Source organism: Dendropsophus ebraccatus, chromosome 12, assembly GCF_027789765.1.
Source record: "Dendropsophus ebraccatus isolate aDenEbr1 chromosome 12, aDenEbr1.pat, whole genome shotgun sequence".
Taxonomy (NCBI): Eukaryota; Metazoa; Chordata; class Amphibia; order Anura; family Hylidae; genus Dendropsophus; species Dendropsophus ebraccatus.
This window is the reverse complement of record NC_091465.1, coordinates 36258873-36284812: the sequence shown is the minus strand read 5'-3', so window position 1 is coordinate 36284812 and position 25940 is coordinate 36258873. Positions and strand designations below refer to the sequence as shown.

At 39.7% G+C, this 25940-nt stretch overlaps 1 protein-coding gene across 4 annotated transcripts in view; it reads left to right on the top strand.

Annotated features, from left to right (window-relative positions):
* Nucleotides 1-538: 538 nt before the first annotated feature.
* Nucleotides 539-25940, top strand: part of ZBTB16 (zinc finger and BTB domain containing 16) — a 105192-nt gene continuing 79790 nt past the window's right edge. Inside the window, exons 1-2 of one of the 4 annotated variants that reach the window (XM_069948745.1) lie at nt 539-722; nt 5826-7126. In XM_069948745.1, the coding sequence (XP_069804846.1) occupies nt 5898-7126 (1229 nt within the window). In that variant the 5' untranslated portion in view covers nt 539-722; nt 5826-5897. Of the gene's footprint in view, nt 723-854; nt 949-2311; nt 2400-3425; nt 3549-5825; nt 7127-25940 lie in introns of those variants that run through there. The other 3 variants (XM_069948747.1, XM_069948748.1, XM_069948746.1) reach the window with 3 other exon arrangements.

Here is a 25940-nt window from a genome sequence, read left to right as displayed (position 1 = left end):
AACAAAACTACAGTATAAGTAAATAGCCTTTTAACTCTTTAATCGTCAGATTCGTGGATGACGCCAATAACTATGAACACCATCTCTAAATCACAATAAATTATTAATATTTTTTACATTTTATCAGTTCCTCTCATTTCTGCAATAAAAATAATAATATGAACCCCGTCCTAACACATAGCTACATTACACACACTAGCTCATCCCTTTCCATAAAGAAATTATATATATATATATATATATATATATATATATATATATATGGTGTTCTGGGACTTCTAGTTCCCCAACAAGTAGTCATCCCTCAGTGTCAGCTGTACACACCAGACCTGTGTCCTGAGCCTCCGCTGCCTCTTCTCTCCATCCAGACTGACAGGCAGTAGCAGGCACTCAGCAGCATCCTTCCCCTCCTTTGCCAGCAGTAAACATGGCGGCGGGGCTGATCCATTCTGTGAGGAGGGAGAGGAGAGGGGGTTGGAGAGGCATGTGTTCCAGGCGCCGAGCGTGACGTCACCGCTGTGTTGATTTGCTAACCTTAAAGGAGAGAGGAGCTAGTGAGCATGAGAGCGGGCACTGTGAACTGCCGGAGCCGGCTGCTGCTGCTTTAACAGCGCATCTCCCCTCACTGGCATCTACATATATACACATCTCGTCTCCATCCATCCCTATATACATACATGCCTGCAGAGAGAGCCGGGGGAGAAGACACAGCAGCAGCACAGGTGAGTGCACTAAAGTAACCTGCTCCAACTTCATCCCGAGTGCGTGCAGCTGCTGCCTATACTACCCATCCTCCTCCTCTTCTCCCTCATCCATACAGCGCTACAAAGTTGCATGTTTGTTCCGACAAGTTGTTGCTGTCAGCCTTCTTCCATCTAGGATACAACTTAGAGAGATGCTTGGATTCTAGATGGGGGAGGAAAAGTTCCTTGCAGCCTTGACGGCCAGGTCAGGATCGCATATGCGTTATTGTCGCTTCAGGATCCGTCTCGGATGCTACTGATGGGCAGTGTTAGAGGGCAGCCTATTTGGATTCCTTGTGCAGCCTGGTGCTCTGCTTTGCCTAGTGCTGTGAGATAGGGGACAGGGAAATGTGGCATGCATAATTATGACTTGTTTATGTCTGCTAAATGCAAGACAGTGGGGACATGAGGAGGAGGAGGAAGGGATCTGTCCTCTTTTCTTCCAATATTAACCTAATATGTGATTAATAGAGTGCTTTCTGTCCCTCTTTGTATTCATATGTTGAATTTTTTTTTTCTTGTGTATTGATTCATTCTGTAATGGTCATTTCACCTCCTGCACTTTCTATATACACACACCTATCATTCTCTCCTATTTACTGGATTCATTGAAAAAACAAAACAAAAAAAAAAACATTTTTTTTATTTTTTTTTGGGGAAATGTGTTTTTCTCCCCTCTGCTGGTTATTTGGTATTCTGTATGGATGAGCCCAGGCTGACCAGCAGCAGCAGCAGCATAGACTGAGCCCTGGACGCTTTACTGCACTTAATATTCAGATATTCATTTCATGTGTTAGCCAGACAGATCCGAAAAAAGAAAAAAAAAACACATTATTGTGCGTGTGTGAATATCAAGCAGCCTCTCCTGTCTGCGCACATGATTTACCTATTCTTGCCCATAGACAGTAATGGACTATAAACAATGTATTCATTTTCATAAAGCATCCACTCTTACATCTGTGTGGTCTTGCGAGGGTTAATCCTCCCCCCCGTCATCTAATCTTCATGTCAATAACGCTGACATTGATTTTTTTTTTTTTTTTTGTATGTATAATTTTCCCCCAAACTAGTTTTGCCTAAGGTTTAAAGGGAACCGAGGCTGGGCAATACACCACTGATAAAGGGCTTTAATAGTTGACTCATTAACCCTTCTAAGTCATCAAAAGAAGCTCTGTCAATGGATGCAACCCCCAGCTCGGGTGAAAGGGAGCACAATCTTGTGAATACATGGGATATAGTTTGTTAGAGCAAGCCCACCCCCCCTCCTTAGTATCTATAATAGGGGGGTTATTGGAGTTGATCAGATGATATCCAGCTTCTCCGTTGATGGGTGCTGTAACTTGCTGCTGTTGCCATTGTCTCTTCTTTTGGCTCTGCTCGTGTCGTTTTAACAGGGACTTAACAGTTTGTTTGTCAAAATGCTTACACATCCATAAAGTGGGGCAGAAATAGAATTCTTTTATGGATGGGACTGAACTGTAGCCCATATTTTAACACATCATAAATTAGGCGTAACACTTTTTTCTTTTTGCTCTTTAAAGCTGCGGTTGTAGAGAGAGAGAGCTTCCTCCTACAATCAGTAATCAATTCCCCTGTATTATCTTATACACTGATTGATAAGCAATGCAGGTGTTTACTTTTTAAAACCGTGTCAAGGTATGTTAAAGTGCCAGAGGTAATATTTGCTTTTTATCCGGTAGACATCACCAAGGTTTTGTTTTTTTTCTTCTTCTCCTTCTTCTTCTTTATTTGGGGCTTGCTTTGTCCGGCTCTAGTTTCCATCCTTCTGACCCTCACACAGTAGAACTGCCTTGTACTTTGCTACAGACAAAAACATTCTTGCCTTTGGCCACACAATAGAACCAGCCGCTATTGTGGGGGGGGCGGGGGGGTCTGTTTTCTTAACCCCTTTTATCTTGACTTATTTGTGTTTTCTTTCCATTCTTGATGCATCTTTTGTGGCTTGTCTCCATCATTTACTATAAACCGCCCATCACTGTGGATTTTTTTTTTTTATATTTTGGGATATATGTGATAGTGTTTGACTCGGACCTGTAGGAATGTTGGCTAACTTGAGACACAATCCGTTCTGACTTCATGTTGTGAATGTAAAACCAGGCACTTTAGTCTATGGAGGTAGGAGAATATCTATGGTCGCTTCTTGGATGAGGTTCCATCAAGTCACTGGAGTCCATACAGTAATGGGGTTTTAATGGCATTTGCTATCTAGGGACCATTCAGTAGAACAGGTGACGTCTAGAATGAATATTCTGTCGGATCTGAAGCTGCAGATGGAAAAGTTTGCATTTTATCTGAGTATCCAGCTATACATACAGAGATGTCGCAGAGCTATGTGGCTCCACTACCTATATGTAGTGTTTTACATGTAAACAAAGTATGACTATAAGTAGCAGACTGGTATGCTGGTTCTAGAATATGTGTTGAATTAGGCATGAATTAAACATTTTGCATTGGTTATATAGACCAGCGATGATGGTGATCTTCATCCTGACACTCCTGTTGGTGTGTGCATAAAGTTCTCTGAAGGAAATAGTAATTGACTAGATTGCCTCATGTGTGACCATGGGGAGGCGCTCTACTACATTTGGGAGTATTTAAAGAGAAAATGTTGCCAATTAAAGGCGCAGTACCCTATAATCTTTGGGAAATATGAGAGCACTGGTAATAACTGCAGTGACCGGATGCTTCATCATCGCCATATAGAAAAAAAAAAAAAAGACCATTTTAACATGAGTGTAAAGAAGACTTTAGACGGAGGCTTGTGAAATCGCCAGTCTGCTCTCGGTAACTGATGACCTATATTGATTAGTAATGTCGTGTATGAATATTCAGTCCTTTTTTTTTTTTTCTTTAAAGGTCGCTGTTCCTTTAACTTTTAACTTTCTAGGATATTCTTTGGTTTGGAATCTGTGGCTTTGTGTTATACATGAGTTTGGGGGGGGGGGATTTATGTCTGGTCCCCAGGTTGTACTTGTATCAAGGACTTTAATATAAATATTAATAATAAAAATGTTGTAGGATAGAGAATCCTATAGTCATTGTGTATCTCATTGTCTTCCAGAATTTTTTGAGCGTCTCTATAATGTACATAGGATATTACCTCCTAAGGTGCAGTGCAACAGGTTTAATGTTGAAGCTTCACGCTGCGTATTTTTGTTGTGCAAACTTCAGTTGTCAGACACAGATGATGGGTGACAAGTCTAATAAAGGAGTCCTCTAGCTGCATGTTCTTTTGTTACTGAGCAAAGCAAACCTGTGTCTATGGCTGTTGTTGGTTGGTGTGTGTGCACGCTGGACATGGCAAAGTAGATGTCCACCAACCACAAATATATCTAGTAATTGCTAGAATTTATACAATGTATACATCCTTACAAGTGTAGGGACTTAACGAAAATGTAAGTCGCTTGCTTTCTGTTATAGACTGGAAACCCGTACCCGACAAATTACGTTCATTGCTTGTTGATGTATTTATGGCAAATATGAATTTATTTGCAAAAACTTTTACCCTTTTAGTGAAAGTGACCCATTACATGTGTACCTTGATTTGACATTGAGTATTGGTCACTTAAATTATCACAAACTTATTATTTTTTTTTTATTTCCATTAAAGTATTGTTTCTGTAAACCATTGCGGCACATTGTTGAGCACTTTAGTATATTACGACTGCAGCCTCCAAGAAAGCCTTTTGCCATTGAGAGACTTGGTCGATCAAATGTATTTTTTAGTAGTAAGTTACTATACCTAGGATATAGGTTTGCGTGTTTATTTTAGATTTAGATTTGGTGCCTGATGACTTGTCAGTCGTGATTCAGGCCAAATATATGTTAGCGAGTGACGGCAGATCCAGGGTGAAATGGCTAACAGGCTGTGACTACTAGTGATGACTCTCTGGATGAGGCAGATCTCATCTTACCCTGAGAGACGTATTATATTGTGTGCATTGTTAGGATGGTTTCTTCTGTTGACCTGCAGTCTTACGTAAACCCAATGCGCCAATTGACAAACTGGTTCTGGTATGTGATGAATTTATTTACCTGTATAAGAACATCTGGTCATGGCACCATCATTTTGTTGGTTGTACTTGGCATGCTTTGTTTGTCATATATATATCTATATCTCCCCTGATCTGTGAAGTATTTGTCGATAATATGGCTTGTTAGACATATCTCCTGTCCCGATTAGTTTTTACATTCTGATCTGTAAATTTACCTATGTTCCTTCTTAGTTTCCTCCTCTGGAATGTCAAGATCTTTACCATTGGTGGGGATGGGGGGGAACATTCCTTCTCAATCATTTGTTATGTCACTAATGAAGACATTACACATCATTGCTCCTAGCAGAAATCCCTGTGGAACTCCACTTACTAACCTTTTCTTCCTCTGAATCTTTTCTATCTAGTAGAACTCCTGACCCCTGTCCTTCAACAGATTTTATGTCTCTTGTATTATCTTCAAGTTCCATCATGTGACACGGACTATAAGGTCACTCATGGCTAAGAAAACTTTTGGTACTATTTGAACAAACGTCTGCCTAGAGGAAGAAAAAAAAAATCTTTTTAGATCTATTTTGACATAGGAAATCTCTGTTCTGCTTCGGTTTATCGTGGTATTTAAGTAAAATAACGTATCCTGTTTCAGTATTTTTGACGACTGTGGGAGATCTCAAATAACATTTAGTAACCCAGACTGATCTAGTCATGTATTATTATTCAGGTCTGGCCTTCGGTTGACCCTGTACGGTATTTTATATTGACTCCCACTTATGGTGTGTCAAATCATGCCTAGATAAAATTAGACAATTTACAAGTAAAACGGCAACTACTCCATATAAGCTTTGCTTCTGTTTTCCATAGATTACTGGGAAATGGCACCCCATAAGTAATGCAGAGCTAGGCACCCTGTATGACCACACAGGTTGCACACATCTAAGGCCAGCCCTGGTACAAGTATAGGATAAAGTTATTGGTAGTTACATTTTGGGTTAAAAAAAAAACTAATCTTTTTAGAATATAAGACTTATTTAGTGACTGAACTCTTGTTTTTCTTTTACTCTCTTCATAGGTCCATTGGTTTCAGAGTTTGGCCCACCATATCAAGCAACAGAGAGACTAATGACTAGACCCCAGGAGACTTATGGATTTGACTAATATGGGTATGATACAGTTGCAGAACCCCAATCACCCCACAGGGCTTCTCCTAAAAGCCAACCAGATGCGGTTGGCGGGGACGCTCTGTGATGTGGTGATCATGGTGGATACTCAAGAGTTTCATGCCCATAGGACAGTATTGGCTTGTACCAGTAAAATGTTTGAAATCCTCTTCCACCGTAGCAGCCAGCATTACACATTGGACTTTTTGTCGCCAAAGACTTTCCAACAGATTTTGGAGTATGCTTACACTGCCACTCTGCAGGCCAAGGTGGAAGACCTGGATGACCTGCTGTACGCAGCAGAAATTCTAGAAATTGAGTATTTAGAAGAGCAATGCCTGAAGATTCTAGAAACCATACAAGCTTCAGAAGAGAATGATGGAGAACTTTGTACAAGCGAGAGGGCGGTGGATGATGAAGAAGACAGAAAATCTAGATTCATCAAAAACATGTTGAACGCAAAGCATTCCAGTGAAGAAAGTGGTTATGCCAGCATGGGCAATCAGAGCTTGGTGGATCAGAGTCCATCAGTGTCAACGTCATATGGACTTTCTGGTATGAGCCCTACTAAGACTGCTGTGGATAGTTTAATGACCATTGGCCAGTCGTTGCTTCAAGGAGCACTGCAACAAAATGCACTAGACCTCCACTCCACAAGCAGACTTCAAGGACTTGCAGAGGTGAAAACTGAAGTTATGCAGGTCGATGAAGGCACCAACCAAGATAGCCTGACCGCAGAATCCAGTGCATCTGCTGGAGACAAATCAGATGAAAAAGCCAAGGAGAGTCCCGGAACCCCAACCCGTAGTAGTGTCATCACAAGCGCTCGCGACCTTTCCTTTAGCCGTGACGAGAATGCTCCCGATCAGGCCTTGGAGTTGAGTCAAGGTTTTCACCTTGGACAAGATCATGCCCTTGCCCATGCAGAGAAACATCTTAGTGTCTACTCCGTCCTACCAAATCATAAAGGCGAATCAATGATCAGTGTACCAACATCTATGGCGTCTGCTCTTCACATGCAACCAGCACTGGCTGTATCAATGGACTTTAGTGCTTATGGTGGACTTCTTCCCCAAGGCTTCATTCAGAGAGAATTGTTTAACAAGCTAGGTGAAATTGCAGCTGGCATGAAGAATGAAGGTAGAAACCTCAGCGAGCGATGCAGCGTGTGTGGAGCAAATCTTCCAGACAATGACTCTGTTGAACATCACAGGTAAGTTTGTATAATTGGCCTGTAAAATGATCATGGTGTTCAGTCTTTGTAGAGTTTAGCGTCTTTTATACATTTAGTGTGATTGACTAATAAAGTTAAGAGATGCTGGATAATCACGATAATTCTGAGCAGGCAGAAATAAGCCCAGCTTCATTTAAATGAGATGCTAAGGATTATCTCATTGTTCTTTAGACATTAGCATTCATCAGTATGTGCTTTGTAGAAAACACTGACGAATCCACATTATATTGTACCGATATGTGTATGTAGCTTAAATCGAGGATAAAAATGTAGAGTATATTGGATATTGCAACTATCGGACCTCAGCAAATATTAAGCACAATCTACATCCCTCACTCCTTCGATACCCTAGAAGGGATCTCCAATTTTTACTGGGGAAAAAAACAACACCTATTTGGCGGGATACTGCATTTTAAGAAAACATGCTAAAAACACTTGTAGCACATTTTATATTTTACTATATATCTGGCTACAGAAACTAAAAACACTTTTAAAAAGTTGCCCCATAGAGCTGCCATACCATATACAGCCTATTGACAGGTGTGGCACTGTTTTTGGAAGAAAGTAGTTGTGTTTTTCTAACCCCTTTAAAGCTGTTAATGTATAAACTTAGCAAACAAGTGCTTTTTTTTTGTGGTACTACTGGTGACCATTGTAAATTCACTATTTGACTGCATTGGAGGTGCCCACCCCCACACTTTCACCAGTGGTTAGGGCAATTCAGTAGATCTGCGGGCCACTTCTACAGCACGCTTGGGTATTCATGTCCTGGATAGTGGTTTTCATGACCCTTGAAAGAACTTGTACATGAACAAACCCTCTGCATGCACAGTATATGTTCTCATGTGGGTCATACTTGCCCACCACAAACGGAACAGATCCTGCACCTAAGAGCAAGCTAAAGCTTCGGCTGTCCAGCAGGCATGATGGGAATTGTAGTTCTGCAACAGGTAGAGGCCTGGACATTCCCCATCCCTGTCTTCTAGGGTCATGACATAGAATTCTACCATATACAGCTTCACCCATTTAGAAATTAGCTAGAACTTATGTAACTTCCCGTTGATTCTTTGACTCTTGCAAATACACCTTTTAGGCTGGGTTCACACTACGTATATTTCAGTCAGTATTGTCATCCTCATATTGCAACTAAAACCAGGAGTGGATTGAAAACACAGAAAAGATCTGTTCATACAATGTTGAAATTGAGTGGATGGCCGCCATTTAATGGCAAATAACGGCTGTTATATTGAAATAATGGCCATTATTTACCATTATATGGTGGCCATCCACTCCATTTCAACATTGTGTGAACAGAGCCTTTCTGTGTTTTTAATCCACTTCTGGTTTTGGTTGCAATATGAGGACCACAATACTGACTGAAATATACGTAGTGTGAACCCAGCCATAAAGTAACATCATCGACGAGACCTTTCTCGGTTGGTTTCCTATATCGAGAACACGTAAAAAGTAAAAAAAAAAAATTATTTTCGCTGCCGGCATTAGACGGATAGTAAATGGCACTTGATAAGACTGGGGCTTTTTAGCGGCTCGCATCATCTCTTTAAAAACTTGTCCTGCAATTTTCGATAATGCCTCTCATTTGGAGACCATTTGAAATGACATCTAATTGTGTTCTGTTTATAAATGTTCCGTCCGTTATACGTAAATGATCTGTCCCCAATTATATAACCACCACCACCACCGCCAGCTCCAGGTACCTTCTTTTATTTTTCTCACACGCACCACATTCTCTACCTGTTTCCAAATCCAGTCGGCCTCCTCATCTGTACAGTACAAAGTGTCACATCACAGATAATTTGCACAAACTTCCAGATCTTAATCATAGGGAACAGGGAACTGTAAGAGGACACAATGTACTAGTTAAACACAGGAGGCGATTGGCCATTCACCAGAGTTAATCATCACAGAGCTCTGCATAATGAGATGATGCTAGGTGTGGGATGGAAGAGCAGGCTTGCCACACGTGTGAGGTGTGGTGTACTTGTGTGTAACATTTTGTTCTTTTCAGTACCCAGCCATTAAGGGTACAGTACAGCGGATGAATATTTGTGGGTGTGTTTGTACACTAAATTAATTGATGATGCATACAATATGAATTGACTGTAATCATTGCTTACCTCTGTACTCCTGATTATACTACTTCATAATCATCATCTCTATGTACTAGCACAGCCAATAGGCAAACGTCCTGTGTACAAAAGGTGACTATACTGAAAGAAGTGACTGTTCAAAAAAATTTGTTTTTAAAATTTAAAAAATAGTAATATAGAGCAGCACTCCGGCAACAGCGTGTGGTGCCAGCGGGTAATCCCGACCAAGGATTCAGATAGCTAGTTCAATAATATATGTCCCGCAGCACACAAAATTCGGTGAAAAAACTAGTGAAATTTATTCCTCAGTGAAGTAACATAACACAGCATAAGAAGTGACGCGACGTTTCGATGATCTCCATCATTTTCAAGCGGTTAAATTTTTTTTTTTTTTTTTTTTTAAATTTAGATATTTTTACTACGCATAATATAAACATAAATAAATGTAGGGAATAAAAATATAATACATGTATTCTCATTTTTTTCTTTTCTTTTAAATCTCTAGTTCCTACATTTATTCAACAGGAAAAAACGCCTGCAAGCATCAATTTTACACACCTATATAACGCTAGTAGGAAGTTGTAATTTTTACCCATGAGAATATGGAGGTAATGATGAACTTAAGTTTTGCAAAGTTCTGTCTATTCTTAGGCTATGTTTCCAGACCGTACTTTGGTCAGTATTTTGCAACCAAAATCAGGAGTGGATTGAAAACACAGAAATGCTATGTTCACTCACTGTTGAAATTGAGTGGATATATGTCATTTAATGGCAAATAATGGCCATTATTTCAAAACAACGGCCCTTGTTTTAAAATAACGGCGGTGATTTGCCATTTGAATGACATCTATCCACTCAATTTCAACAGTGTGTGTACATAGCATTTCTGTGTTTTCAATCCACTCCTGATTTTGGTTGCAAAATACTGTGTGGGAACATAGCCTTTGGGAACATAGCCTTTAAGTGTAGCCATTCTAGATTAATAGTGTAATTTTCAGGATCTTAGCAGACTTCCTACTGCTGCAGTTTTTTCCCCCATAGTGTTAAACCCACACATGTAGATAAAATACATCAGGTATATGGGACTGTAAACTGGTTTGTTTGTTTAGTTATTTATTTATTTAGCGGAGACCACACTGTCTTGTTAGGTGATTCTTTGTTCTGAGAAATGGTGTGCACCTCCTTCTTCCTGCTGTGCAGTGTACATTGGTCCTCTAAGTAGGTGACTGCTGACTTGTAGAATTTAGAAATACTCCCAAGGGACTGATAGTTGTGGTAGGGACCAACGCTATTGAAGATGTCAGCATGAGTCCCAATGGGGCGACACCAGTCTGACATGACTGATCTGTTATAGCTTGGCACTAGTGAGAGGCATTGCAACTTAGTATTTAATAATTTCTCTATAGCTTCAGAACATACTGCAGAGGGTATATATACAGAGAAAATCAAATATTTTACATACCAACAGTACTAGGAAAGTGGTCCTGCTCACAAGAGCTTACAATCTATGGGGAAATGGGATAAATAAGTAAAGAAGTGCTTTTTTTGTCTGATGGTCAAGGCATCTTTTCTACTAAAAAATGAGTCAATAAGTGAGTCATCCAGCAAGTATCACTATGCATACACGTCATGTATTAGGGTGCCAGTATATTAGGGGGGGCAGTTAAATGAGGTTCTAATAAATAATGGGATGACTCAATATATATCTAAAACCCAATAGACCTGCCTAAAACTGGATGGTCTGAGGTTTCTTAGTCCAGAGTACTGGTTTAGCACAAGAAAAGTCTAAGGGCCCTATACCACGGGACTATTCTCATCCAGATTATAGTTAAACAACAAAGTCCAACAGCACTTGAGTAAAGAAGATCAATGAAGAAGTAATAACAGATGCACACCTCACCAGACTGGATCAAGTTCGAAAAAAATCTCCAAAGAAGTAAAGAGACAGCATCCAAAAATACAGCCGAAACGTTGCATGGCTTGGTGAATAAAGCTACACGTTTTTTCACTATTTTTGGATGCTGTCTCTTTACTTCTTTGCAGATTATAGTTAAGTCGTTCGAATCTAAGCCACAATCGTTCGGTTGAATAGCAGTTAACAATAAACGACCGAATGAGAAATCGTTTAATAAGACCTGGACCTATTTTTATTGTTGCTTGTTCGCATTGAATAAGACGTCGTTTGTGTAGTGACTAACGCAATAAGTAACGATTATCATTCCATGTAAATGGGTGAACGATTTCAGGTCTTTCGCAATAGCGGTCATTGAGATCGTCTATCGTTAACGATTATGCCAATGATAATCGTCCCGTGGAATAGGGCCCTAACACAAGAGTGAGAAGTTTGGATTATGAAGGATGTGTAGATTGTCAGAATGTAGACCATAGGTAGGATGGTAGACTGAGATGTAGTGAGGGGCAGTACTTTGTGGGTGAGAAGGAATACGTTTTAAATTGTATTCTATAGTAAGTGAGCAAGTAGAGCAGTGACTGGCACAGGGTGGTGGCATCAGTCTCTAGTGTCTGGACAGATAGAGGGACATGAATGGAACATAAGCCAAGAGTGGTCAGAGAGGTGGGGAAAGAACAGACTCTGTATGGCCAGTACAGTGAAGCATACAGAGGAGGAGCTGCTGATCTATAGAAGCTGACAATACATTTACCCGTCAGATCATTTATAACGTTAGTAAGAGCAGGTTCTGGAAAGTGCAGAAACCAAATTGCAAGGGGTCAGTTAGCAGAGAGATAACAAATTAGACAAGAGAGGCCCAAGTGTTCTAGGAGTCCTGAGATGAAGGGAAGATTAGAGACCGCAGTGTGGTAACTAGCAGCCTAGGACAGGTCAACAGATGTTTTCTCTAATGATGGTTAAACCCCCTCCAACCTGTACACTGCAGCAACTGTGACCACATACTACGACAATAGTACGGTGCCAGCTAAAGGTCTATCTCTGTATGCCCGTTAGGGTAACACCAAACACTTTAAGTAAATAACTCTAACCCCAAATGGCCCTATGGATAAGTATGATTGGTCCCATCAAATAAGTCTTCTAAAGCAACATAGATGGGTGAAAATCTAAAAAAAAAAAAAAAATTATGGCTCAAGGTATGTGACTTACAATTTTTTTTATTTTTTTTGTATTTAATGGTTACTACTATATTTGTAACGATTCCTAGAATATAGTTATAGCTAAATATGTTTTTTGGATAGATGGATATGATAGACATTAGCACCCCCGACCCCCTTTAGGTACCATACACAGTACTCTTTAAAATATAAGCATATACTTAAAGCTAAAAAAATAGTATACTGAGGGCTGCACGTCCTTGTTCCAGCCCCCGCATTGCTGCCTTACAAACCTAGTGATGAAAGTAGAAAGTGGTTTTAAAAGTGCATGTAAAGAGCGGAGGGGGAGACTTTTTTTTTTCTTCTGTATTAGCAGAAAATGTTAAACTTTGCATGTAACAGTTTTTCCCCTGTTTGATGGTATCAGAAATTCTCATGATTTCATGTAATGGCATATCTGGCACGTTACTCACACTTGACAGTTCAGTGTTCTCAGATGTGGAATGAAGTGCTGTTCACCTTGTCGTCATCTTACAGTAGACTACAGTATATTCCTGTACACTGAGTCAGGGCTTTTCATTATAGCTGTGGTTACATTGCTGTACAGCAGCTCTTCACATATTTGTGCCATCCAGGTAAGACGGGGTTAAGGAATGCAGTCTCTCTTGTAGTCCATAGTTGAAGGATCCTTGAAGCCGCTGAGTTATGTAGACATCATCATAAACACGGTGTATATATGTTTGTGGAAGTGTAAAGACTTAAAATCCATATAGATCTATAATGTTCTCATAGGCAACACTTCTTATTATGTGCAAACGAGAAGTCGCTGAGAACTATTGTCCCATCATCCCGACTTGTCTATTTAGTGTCTAGTGTCCTGAGCTGACAATTGACAGGTTCCTCACCTACACAGATCAAAATCCACTATGAGGGTGTGAAGTAATAGTGATCCAAATACAAGAGACCTGTAAAGCACATGACCTGGTACTAGCTGGAGCTGAGATAAAGGCAATTCATGTAAACTTAGAAACGTTACATAACTGGAAAGATGATATTCAAATCAGGGAGTTGGGGGGTGCTCTGCAAACATTGATTTCAAGATGGCGGCTTAGTTACTGAGATTTATCCAATGCAGACTCTTGTCACCGCAATTGGTGCCGTAAAGGTTTAGATCGTGTTCAACCCAATACTGCAATTGGGGAGTCATAGTGTATTGGTATGAGAATCTGATAAAAACTTCAATTAATAAAATGAAAAGAACGTCTGCAGTCTTTCTATGGATATGTTTAGAGATGAGCACATTTACAGTAAGGGTATGTTCACACTGAGTAAAACAGGCTGAACTTTCCGCCGCGGAATGCCGCCTGTCTGTGTCCCATACCTCTCCTATGGGAGAGCGCACGCTCCCCCGCTGCCGCTGCTCTCCGCTCAAAGATGTGACATGTCATTTCTTTGAGTGGAGAGTGGCGGCTGCAGAGGAGCGTGCACTCTCCTATAGACAGGCTATGGGACACTGAGACAGGTGGCATTCTACGGCGGAAAGTTTAGCCTGTTTTACTCAGTGTGAACATACCCTAATAAAGCAAATCACTTTATTATTTCGGCAATCCGCTCAGCCTGCTGCCATTTAACTCGCTACCGCTCCTCCCTGAGTGCTGGAAAAAGCTGGATCCAGTCCTGGGAAACTGGGAGAAGTTTACCAGGACTGTATCCATTATTATTATTTTTTTTTTTTTTTTTAAGGCACCTGGGGAGGAGCGGCAGCCGGCTGATGAGCAGATTGCCGAGATAAAACAATTTGCTTCGTTATTACTGTAAATTGACTCATCTCTGGCTATGTTCAAACTAAGTAAAAGAAAAAAGAGAGAGAGAAAAGACTTTTTTTTTTTTATTATTATTACGTCCATTACCACATTTTAATTGACCTCCATTTCTGGAATTGATTGAAGTCAATCGAATGACGGCCGCCCAATGCACAGTGTTTTACACAACGGACATGGTCTTACCATTATTCTTGGATGTCTTTTGTTAAAAACAGTGGACGTTATTTATTTAATTTTATTTTTTTAGTTGTTCATACGCTTTTTTTTTCACTGTCCATTTTCTAATGTTAATTTAAAGTCCACTTAATTGAATAGTAAAGATACACCCAAAGGGCAATCAGTCAGCCTAAACTGGACCAGAACTGTAATGACAGGCGTCCAAAATGCAAAATGACTGATGTAATTTTGAACTGTAAATGATGGACTTCATTTAAAAAAAAATAAAAAAAAGAAATGTTATGTGAACCTATCTTTTGTGTATAGGAAATGATCATTCCATTTCCCTTAATTGAGTCAGACCCTAAATATTCTAATTCAAAACACTTATTGGAAAAAATCTATTCAGATCCCAGGGTAAAGTGATTACAGGTACGGAACTACTAGTATTATGAATTATCGCTGTTTCCATACAGCAGTCCTCGACAGACTTGTGAGCCTCACACACATCACTCATATCTTCCTTTGCTGCACTTCCCTCCACCCACATTCTGGTTCAGTTTAAGCAACAATTGTGGCTACAGATTGAAGATTAAAAATTCAGAATCATCAGTACAGAGGGGAAAAATAAAGGTGTAAACTTTTTTTCTATATTTTTTTTTATTTTTTTGTTCACTTTTTGACATCTTGATATATTTGAACACAACAATGCTCCTTGCCCTTGTAAGCTGTTCAGTTACAGAGTCTCAGAGTGATCAGTCCAGTGAATATGGTTCTGTATGTATTGCCACTTCGGGCCTATTCACACGTCAGTCTGTGTTTTTTTTTTTTTTTTTTTTTTTAAATTAGTGATTCGCAAATTTCCATCCGTGTTTTTTTTGCAGATCTGCAAAAATCAAAAAGTGTAGTTTTGCGGATTGCATCTTCAAAAATACGTATCCAATAGGGTTCTATTGGTGTGTCCATGGAGGAATTTCAGTCTACACTAGGGCCTGTCCTTTTTCAGTCTGCACTAGGGCCCAGCTGCCTGTGAACTCTATCCTGCTCTGCCCCACGTGGATTCCGTTTTGGGAAACTTCTCTGTTTTCCAGGACTGGATCCAGCTTTTAAAGGCAAGCGGTGGTATTGCAACTAATAGCTTTCATGTAGCCCTTCTGGTTTTGTAGCCAGTTTACAATGCCAGTAGACCCTTCAGAGGCCAATTCAGCGCCATGGCCATTTCTTACTGTCTTCATCTAACTGTGTTTGCCGGCTTTTGCAAGAATGATCTTTTTGGCCTGCATTATCCGACTTGCTGTGAAGCATGTGGTGGTTCTAAATAATATATAGTGATCTTAGACTAACTGCAAACCTGAAAAAACAAAGTTTTTGGGGCCACTTTTGTGTCATGTAAGAACTTTTTCCCAAAGTTGCACCTATTCAGTTATAGAAGTACAATTCTTCTTCTATTGACTAAGAAGATCCTCTTACCAGCAGTACAGAGCAGCCTGCTCAGCCAGGAGAAGGTGAAGTCTATTGCAAACAGTGTTTAAGTGGTTTTAATATAGCTTTCTATTTTAGCGGCAACTCCTGATTAATGCCAGCGACGGAATGGTCCTGTTTATTGGTGGCACCTGGTATGAGAGTCTTCGTAATGGAAGCCAGTCCCTTGGCCTGGACTCCCTTTGTGAGGAAGGCCGTGATTAGTCTGTTTCATTCTTTCTCGGCCCTTGGCCTGGCTCAGGAAATGAAGGTTCCCCTCCCAGCTGACCTGAGCTGGGTAACCTTTGCCAGTGCCCTGTCAGAGGCTCCTGGGATTTGGAGCAGGGCCTCCTATACTGAAGTGAAGCAGGGAGCACTAATAGGCTGAGGTGACTTATTTATGGGCTGTTAGAAGAAGGATATGGGGGGTTGTTTAACTGGTTACATCCCATCTGGACTTTATATGAATATTTGCTCACATTTGTATGTATTTGACTCATTGATCTGTCACAGTGCAACGAGATATTTAGACAAAACCTCCTACGAAACATATTTTCTATAACATGGCACAAATCATCATCTTTTCCCCCAAAATGGATTTGTAATTTGTATGTGGATGCCTTATGTTCACTTTTTAAGATTTTGGATTCTACAATGAAACTGACAAGTTCAGTGACTTCGAATGTTGATTATTTTATACATTAAAGTCATATAAGCAAATATATATTTTTATTTATGTTTTTTATGTTATATCGGCAAACTTTTTTTTTTTTTTTCCTTTTATGGAGTGTACGGGTATAGACAATAGAAACTGCTCAATCCAGTGAAGGAGTTAGTTACTTTAGTGGTGTTGCTATAATTTTGGTATAGTTAATCCCCCTTCATTTGGGTGAAGTGGCAAGTGTTGGTGTTTGGGGTTAAATTTAGTGGCAGGCAGTTCACTTTAATGGTCTGTAATTGCTTCCAGATCGGGCAGGAGGAGGTGGGAGTCTTCTGGTTATATGGATTAAGGTGCTGGTAAACCTCTTCCTGCTAATGTACCCTTACTCTTTCATTCATTCCAGAAGTGTTACACCTTCACTAGAGATAAATGTATATAAAAAAATAAATTATATATAATATTAGTATAAAAGTAGTAGTAATAAATAATAATAATAATTATTATTATTATTATTATTATTATTTATATTTTTGGGGGGCTAAAAAAAAGTTTAATACAAGAGAACACAGTTATCCATCAATCCAAATGTGCTGTATGCTGCTCTGATTTCTCGTTCTGGAAAGCTTGAGGGGTGAGGGAAGGGAAACTTGTTTTACTAGCATAAAACAAGATAAGATGCAAGTATAAAAAGTTTTTTGGCTTCGCCTTTGCTCTTGGCACTGGGTTTTATTTCCGCTACCTTTTCACCTTACTGCATTTTCTTATACGTAAAAGCATGCGAGTCCCCATGTAAAGTGATTTTAATAACCTGTCATTTGACGCCATCAAAGCTTATCTAGCGTATATTTGTTTCGTCGACTTTGTTAGGCTGTGCAATTGCTCTTTTAACTCAGAATGTACAGGTTGTAGCACCAGGTACCAGTTGCATTAATGCTATTTGTGTAGCACCCTTAATGGTTGACCCTTCCCCCTCTTTTCATGCAGATTTGATGTTGAGTCCAGGCCACACTATGATTTTGACTTTGGTGCTTTTCTTGCCCTGCTCTGTCCTGGCAAGAAATCTTATATACTAGTACATTGGGACAAGTGCATGTCCTGCAGAGCTCTATAGAAAAGTGTGTTTAGTTACATAGACCTAACAAGGTTGTCAGCTGGTTGATCACTATCACCGCAGCTTGGGCCAGTAGTTGTTTGTTGACACCTTGTCTCCATGAGAGATTTTGAGGTTTCAAACAAAGCAAAGAATAATAGGATGTATATGAGAGAATCGTATAGTTGCTAGGATGACGTCTGCTATGCAGCCCTAGCTGTGGGGTGCACTGGATATTTTTAAGGTACCCGTTTGGGGTGCAGGGGTTAATGTAGAAAGCACTAGCTGGGGTATGCAGCTTATTAGCCGACCACTTTGTCATCACCCTCTGTATATCTTAACCAATGCAAAAACTTCCTGTGAGTGATATACAAGCCTTAATTATGTGACATGTTTACTGACACTTAAGGACAGATAATAGGCTGACTATTCTATAACAATGGTCCAGTGCCCAGATGGAGAGGGACATGGATCTATTGGCTATCAAAAATGGGCAACGAGGGGTTAACAGTGGCCGGGGTGGGTGTATGTGTACATTTATGTTGTATTCATGTATGTTTTGAGGGGAGAAGGTATAAATATTATAGGCCTTTTCTGTTGTTGTTTTTGTGCTATGCAACATATTATTTATATATTTTTAACATTTTGCCTTTTTTTCGAGAGGTTTTTTTGCTAACCAAAAAGAGCCTGAAACTACAAGGCCCTGACAGTGTAAGAATTTACAGGCAGTCTGATGTACATTGGTCTTATGAGTTTCATTTCATAGTCTAGTCTATGACTAGACAGTGTTTTTTTTTTTGTTGTTGGAAACTTTGTATTCTTTTAGTGCATAATCTCCCACACATGATCCCGATAGGAGATCTAGCTTACTGCTTTTTGGTTATGTTCACACACCGTTTTACCCATAGCAACTAGAAATGAGTGCACTTACAGTAAGCTGTGGTTTGTGCAAAGCCGACGATTTGGCATTTGAATCTCTCATCTGCATCCATCTTCTACCGTGGGATTCTAATGCAGAGCAAAGCGCAAACCCAAACTTACTGTAAGGTCGCTTATCTCTAATGGCAACCAATCGCAGTTCAGATTTCATATCTTAATGAAATACAATTGAAGCTGGTCTGTGTTCTTGGCTTACTTTATTAACTTTGTAACTTTTTTTTAATATGCAGCATTTCTAAAAAAAAATAAAAAAAACGTTTATTGCCTATTCACTTTTATGGGATTCAAATTAATGTCAAAATGCGTTGGTGATTGTATCTAGAATTATCCCTTTTGAATGAAATATATTGGGTAAACTTTTTTTTTTTTTTTTTTTAAATTTTATTCTGGTTTAGACCAAAGTTAAACCTACCGGGGGGTATAACAATGTGACACCCCCCTTAATTTTTTTAGAAAATAACTCTACCTGAAATCCTCTGTGCGGTTCTTTATTATTTATTAGATTCGTTGCTCCCCTCCTTGTGTTTACATCTGTTCTCATCACTGTACACATGTGCTTCGTATCAATGATGCCTTAGGCAGAGTTCTGAGAAGCCCCCCACCCATTGTCTTCAGTCTGCGGGGGTAATGTCTCCAACACGGAGCATGTCTTTCCAAAGACCAAAGTTCTCCACTGGGCTGAGTAAAACAATTAGACATCCCGCTCCTTTATATCACTGGGTAGAATTGATTCAGACACCTGTGCTTTAGAATTTCTGCTCTCCCACAGTCTAACGCTTCTCGATTTAGCACACGCTATCTTTACATGTGTAACACCTCACCATAGCTCGGCTGTATTAATGTCTCAGGCTTTCGACTCTTAATGAGAGGAGGAGGATGATTCATTAGCACGTTCCTTCTAATTTGGCTCATTATAAATAATGTATGATGAGTAAGAAAATGAAAACTTTGCCATTTGTAAAAGGTAACGGTACGGGTGAGGTGTAGCTACAATGAATAATGCAGCGCTCCTTCCTGCAATGGGCCGGCTATTAATTGGTGCGCTATGTATCTTCATATTATGTCACATTTAGAGGATCTCACAACTCGGAGGTTATAAATCTTTGTTTTAGTTTTTTTTTTATGTAAGTGTTTAATGGTGTGAAACGTCTTCACAGCTGGCTGTTTATTCACGGATGTTACCAAGGTGTGAGAAAGGGAGACCAACTTTATGGCCAGTATGATAGAAGATGTAAGCTGGTCTGCATGGGTACTGTATGTATACCAGTTTAATGGAGAAGTGCAAGGGCTATTTTGTAGCTACACACAGACTTTAGTAATGATGTAAACAAACTGCACCATTAATCCCCCCCCCCAATATGCCCTCCATTTTCATGCACAACAGCCTAGATTTAAACCATTAGGCTCTGTTCACATAATGCAGTTTCATCGTTTTTACCATGTGCAGCATAGCCACCTTTTCAGTCCATCTCTGTAGAGATGATCGAACATTGTGATTTTGTAGGTTCGATCAAACTCGACCCTTCTGCATTTGATTCCCAGTGCCTTCTTGTTCCGTGGGGAAGGAAGAGACGGCCCGAGTACCGCCTGGAATTCCGTGATACAGCCTATTACCTAGTCTGTATCCCGGAATTCCAGGCGGTACTCGGACTGTCTCCTCCTTCCCCACGGAACGGGAAGGCATTGGGAATGAAATGCGGAAGGTTCGAACCTACAAAATCTTGATGATCGGACATCGCTACTTCTCTGTGTGGACTTGGTGCCCACCCCCCCCCCATTGTCCATAGTATGCTAACACTTTCAGATCCCAATGCCTTTATACAGAGCTCACTGTGATATCTAAATAGCATGCCACAGTCTGTTTGGTGGTGGCTATTCTGTAAATGTCAAATTTTGGCCCTTTTTAAGTATCACTTTTACACCTAAATTTCACTAAAAGAAGGCACCTTCCAACAGCTCAAATGTAATGTGAACACAGCCTATTGATGTAGAACCCAAAACACTGTTCAACCCACCTGTGTCTAATCAGAATGCTAGACCAAGTGAAGAGTGGCAAATGGCCAGGCAGACATGACTGTAATACCCTACTATGGTTCTCTTGAGACAAAGATGAAGCTCCTTTGATGGGACTGCCCAATTGACTTGGAGCTATGTTCCTAGCTAAAACTCTGACGTTTTCTGCAATGCTTCAGTCGTTTAGAGTAACCAATTTTCCTTTAAAGGGTTGCTCAACCCTAATTTTTTTATGTATTTTCAAACTGGTGACGGTGGGATTAAAAAAAACTGGTAAGAGTAAACCTTGAACTGCCAACCCCTGGTGCTCCAGTGCTCATTCTTTCCTGGTAAACCCAACTCCACCTCCCGCCACCACTTTCTGTTTTACCGCTACAGTCATTACATGTCAACAGGAATCGGTAACTAAAGATTTAAAGATTGTTGAAGGATCGGGCATTGTTGGCATGGTCGCTGCAGGTGATTGATAGGGGGGGTACTGTTTGTCATTTTATACCTTTGTTGTTGGCATGAGCATTTATGGTCCTGGAGAGCTCCTCTTAATATTTAGATTAGTTGTTTTGAGGTGTAGGAAGCTGAGTGATGACCTTTTATGAAAGCTGTAATTGTAGCCATTGGTGATAGTCACAGGACTTTTATTACCGTCCTTATTCATATGAGAAGATACAAGCCGCCAATTATACTAGGAAATGATTGGTTTAGGCATTCCAGTCTCATTAAGTTATCTATGAAACAAACATCTGCTTGGGTCGGACAGGAGCCATCGTGGATGCACAGTTGACCACATGGATAAAAAGTGTGAATCACTGATTCAATTTTAATAATTTTTTTTTTTTTTGTCTCTTTATCAGCATCCACAGTCACGTTTTTATAGCAAATTAATCGTGAAATGGCCCATTGCTTTTTATATTAGAACTTCACCCCTGGTGGCAAGCCTTGTTATTCATCAAAAAGGAACACATTTGATTAAAGTAATATGTCTCAATCACAGCGTTGGTTTTATGGTGCGGTTACAACCGTTCTTCTTATAACGACATGAGACAGTGTCTCTAAATATTGAGTCCTAACCCGAGGAGGCCTGCTTCATCTTAGTAGGCTATACATTACAATCTCGAGACTTGATCAGTCCCAGGCTTCGGAGACCCACATTGTGTTGTATGTTTTTTGAGCGGTTTGTCAGTTGAGGCTTCGTATTGCTCTACTTTTGGGTAATTGGGTGATAATGTGTTTCTGTTACCACGACTGGGATGGCTAGCTGCAATCTGTCTAATCTCCTATACTTTCAATTTGGTCGCCTCTTAATAGAGGTTAACTGTCATGGGTGGTTACTTCAAGATATCTCTGTGGTTGGCATATGTTGTGTAGTTGGGTTCAGGCTTGTGCGTAGGTTAAGAGTGAGCAGTGCTTCATAGGGTAATAGGCTTTAGATGTGTATGTATGTTTGATACTCTTCTTCCTCCTATCATACCCGCTTCTTAAAACTGCTTTACCTCAGCACAAAGCTCGGGCCCTCTGGCCTCCCCCACTCAACTATGTATAGTTGTGGTTTGGAGAGGAAATCTGTAAGCATTGCAACAAAGGGAGTAGTAGGAAATACTACAGTCTAGGAGCTATGGGTTGGTTTTTATTTCTATACTTATTTGTTTTCTTTTTTTTTTTTCTGCTAACGGCTGAAGTTCTTTTCTTGTGGCATCTTTTGTAATGGGTACTTTTTTTTTTTTTTTAACTTTTTTTTTAAACTTTAGTATATTCTTTCTCAGAAATTTCTGCCTTTCATAATATTCCTAGAAATGTCACCAGCAGATATTAAATTTGTCATCAACCATTAAAGAATAAGACGTAAAATCTTACAACCGCAGTGCCTCTGCTGTGACAAATTCAACGCCTTTGGCTCATCTGTGAACTAGTACTGACCTGACTTCCTTTTAACATGTGTTCCATTTGTGTTTTTTATGGATTGAGATTTTCTTAACTTTTTTTGAGACCTGCAGCTTCAGTCACTTGATGCGCATTAATGCTTGTCGAGCTACTGTAACTGGATAATTCACCCCAAATTAGTGTCTAGTAAGGATTACATGGCATATGCTAAATTATATACTGATTGGCAAATGCTCTACTAGCTAATGTTTTTGAGGGTACCTACTATTGAATTATTTAATTCTGGGTTTAAAATGGTATTACAGTGTGTTGTAATGTAAAAAAATATATATTCTCTTTCCTTTAAAGCTTCTTAAAGAAAAACCTAATACTTACTTGGCTTAGGTTCCCCGCAAATCCCACTCTTTTCCTTTTAGTACCCTGAGCTTCTCTCATATTCCTGCTTCTTAGATAAGCACCTGTACCAGGACCTTCCTGTTAGGCCAATCGCTGACCAAGACTGGACCCTACTGTGGTCATTGGCTGAGTAGGCAGCTCCTGCTCAGTAAGCGCTTCTCTCAGAAACTGGAAAAAGACAGAAGATCAGGGGACTGAAAGTTCAATTGGAGAACCAGGACTAGGCAAATATGGGCAAATATGGGTAAAGTTTTCATTCTATGTTTTCCCCTACCCCAGCAGAAGCATCTTCATTTTTATTTTAATTTTTTTTTTTTTTACCTTTTTTTTTTAGGGTGGATTCGCACATACTAGATCACACCAGGTTTCACACTGCAAGTTCCACAGTGAAAGCCGCTATGATTGGTGGTACTGTCATTTTGAACAGGTTTACATACTCGTATGTAAACCCTGTCCCCTTGAACCTGCCGCGGCCTGGTGAATACTTTACCTGTCCTTGCTTCGGCCTGTTTCTGTGGCTCCTTGCTCCCTGATGTCCCACTCAGCTAATTGGTGGCTGCGGTGGCACAGCACACTGACTGAGCAGGACATCAGGTAGCCGGGAGCCATAGAAGCAGGCCGGAGCACAGACTGGTAAATTATTCACAGGGCTGTGGCAGGATAAAGGGGATGGTGTTTTACATACAATGGAATTAAAATTAAGCCGAGGGTATGTAAACCTATTTGAAATGACCGTACTAGGAAATTTAAATTCTTATTGCTTCCAAGAGATCTCATTCTGTCAAGTTTATGGGCATAAATTGGCTGGTCCACGTGTCCCCCCACATCTTGATCTGTTATGACAATTCGCTATTGTTAAAATGTTGAAATTACTTCGATGACAGACAAGCCTTCCCCCTCTACAAACAAATAAAGGAATGTACGTTTTTGTACAAACCTACAACCTAACAGTAGAAAAATAGTCTATTTGTTTTTTTTTTGTTTTTTGTTATTGACAAAAATAGCTAAGGATTCTTTTTGTGCATCCATAGTAGGCATTGTTATATGTCTGCGGTGTGAATATACTTGTTGACAAGAAGAAAGTCTGGTCGTAATATTGGTTGTGAGTTGTTGAAGTTTTCTAAGTCTTGTAGTGTAATTTCCACCATACTAAAGATAGCTAAAACTGCTTTTGAGAGTCTGTCTGCCCATTCCCTCTCTCACATAACCTAGAAAGCCACATGGAAAACCCTGATGCTTATTTAGTCATTATGGCAGTCTCTGGTGGTTACTTCCCACTCCACAAGCCTTGATTGATGGCTTTCTCTCTACTCTGGTATAGGAGGAGACAAATCAATCAAGGCCGACAGGGCAGGCAGAAGCCGTGGGCACCGCCCCGTTGACTTTTTTATGGTTCAAACAGCATGAAAATAAGTTCCCTTTAATACTCAGTGGTTATTTTTTTTTATTCCTCGATACTCTTTATCTTGTCTTAAGGGTACAAACCCACTTGACGTATTTGCTGCGTGAATCAGTCTTAAAAATAAGCAGGCAAAACGCAGGTTGGCTTTATACACTTGTTCTGCGTTAAAATACGCAATTGCCTATTTTTGAAGCGTGAAGCTACATGCGTTTTTCGCACAGGTTGTTAACAACTGATGCTTTGCTAACAACAAGCTTCACGCTTCAAAAATACGCAATTGCGTATTTTAACGCAGAACAATTGTATAAAGCCAACCTGCGTTTTGCCTGCTTATTTTTAAGACTGATTCACGCAGCAAATAAGTCAAGTGGGTTTGTACCCTTAAAGTTTTAATATTGCATGTAGAGCCGATTATATTAAAGGATTGTCTTTTGAGACCAGGTTATGCAGTATAGAAAGCCAAACTATATCTAATGTTGTCGGCCTTGTCATTCCTTTATTGACCACTTTTTGTGTAATTGCTATTGATATGTAAGTTGTTATATTGTCTTCAGAAATATGTATTTTTTTTATTGTGGTCTGTTGCATTAAGACCAGCCTTGTGTTTGGCTTAGTGCTATAACTAGAAGGAATATGTTTTATGTCAATGTTAAATGGCTCCTAAAATAGTACATTGGTTGGATGAAGGTTTCTAAACAATAGCCATAGGTCGCGGAAAGCCTTTCCCTCCTGGAATCTATTATTTACAGTAGATCTTTCACTCCCCCCACTGAAAGAGGAGGCTGATGAGTAGGGCCTTGTGCAAAGGGCACTGTGTTTGCTCATTCAGGCCATCACAGGCCGGACTGTGTACAATGATGGGGAGGGGGGCTTTTTGCAGTGGACCAAAGGAGCTTATTGTAACTTTGTCAAGCTTGACGGAGATGGGGAAGGGCTTGTTGAAGGATATTAGAGGGAACACTGGATGGGGGTTGAGTAATGTTAGTCTGTACTTAATAAAGATCCTTGACTAGCCATTCTTTTCCTCTTTATTCCATATGCCTATGTTGCAATATATATATATATATATATATATATATATATATATATATATATATATATATATATATATATATTAATATATATTATATATATATATATATTTTTACAATTGATCTGTATCCCTTCCTGTAGACTATTAGAAGACAAACCTGTAGACTACAAAACTAAACAGTACTCTTAAGAACAAATATAGAAGCGTCAGGGTCCACATATCTGTATTTTTCCTATTCCTATTATGAAAACCAAAATGTGGTTGAAATGGCGACTTGTGCAGGTGGCCACATAGGGAAGAACATACTAAAAGTGACAATCTAGGCCGAGTAAGAGCTGTGATCATGGTAGTTTCATGTCCCCTTTTTTTGGGTGGAAAAGTTTTTTACCTTTGTCTTCTACAATAGCCTTTAGTTATTATTGTTGACTTTAGTTGACACTATGAGATCCAACTATACATCTACTTAGCCTTATGACTTCAAGATTACACTGTGTGTACCTTTTTTTTGCATTCCTATTCTACATTTTACATTTTGGGATTTGGCCCCTATTGCTATTGTTCCAGTATAGGTGTATTTGCCCTGCACCTTGAATCTTCTTGTGTCCTTCATTAGTCACTTTTATTTTTAGTGCATTTTTTTTGTGTTGGTGTGTGTGTGTGTGTGTGTGTGTGTGTGTGTCGTTTTTTTTTATCAGTAGGGCTTAGTATACTAAACTATGTACTGCTTTCGCAATAGTGTGTACGATGACCCAGTTCTTCACATT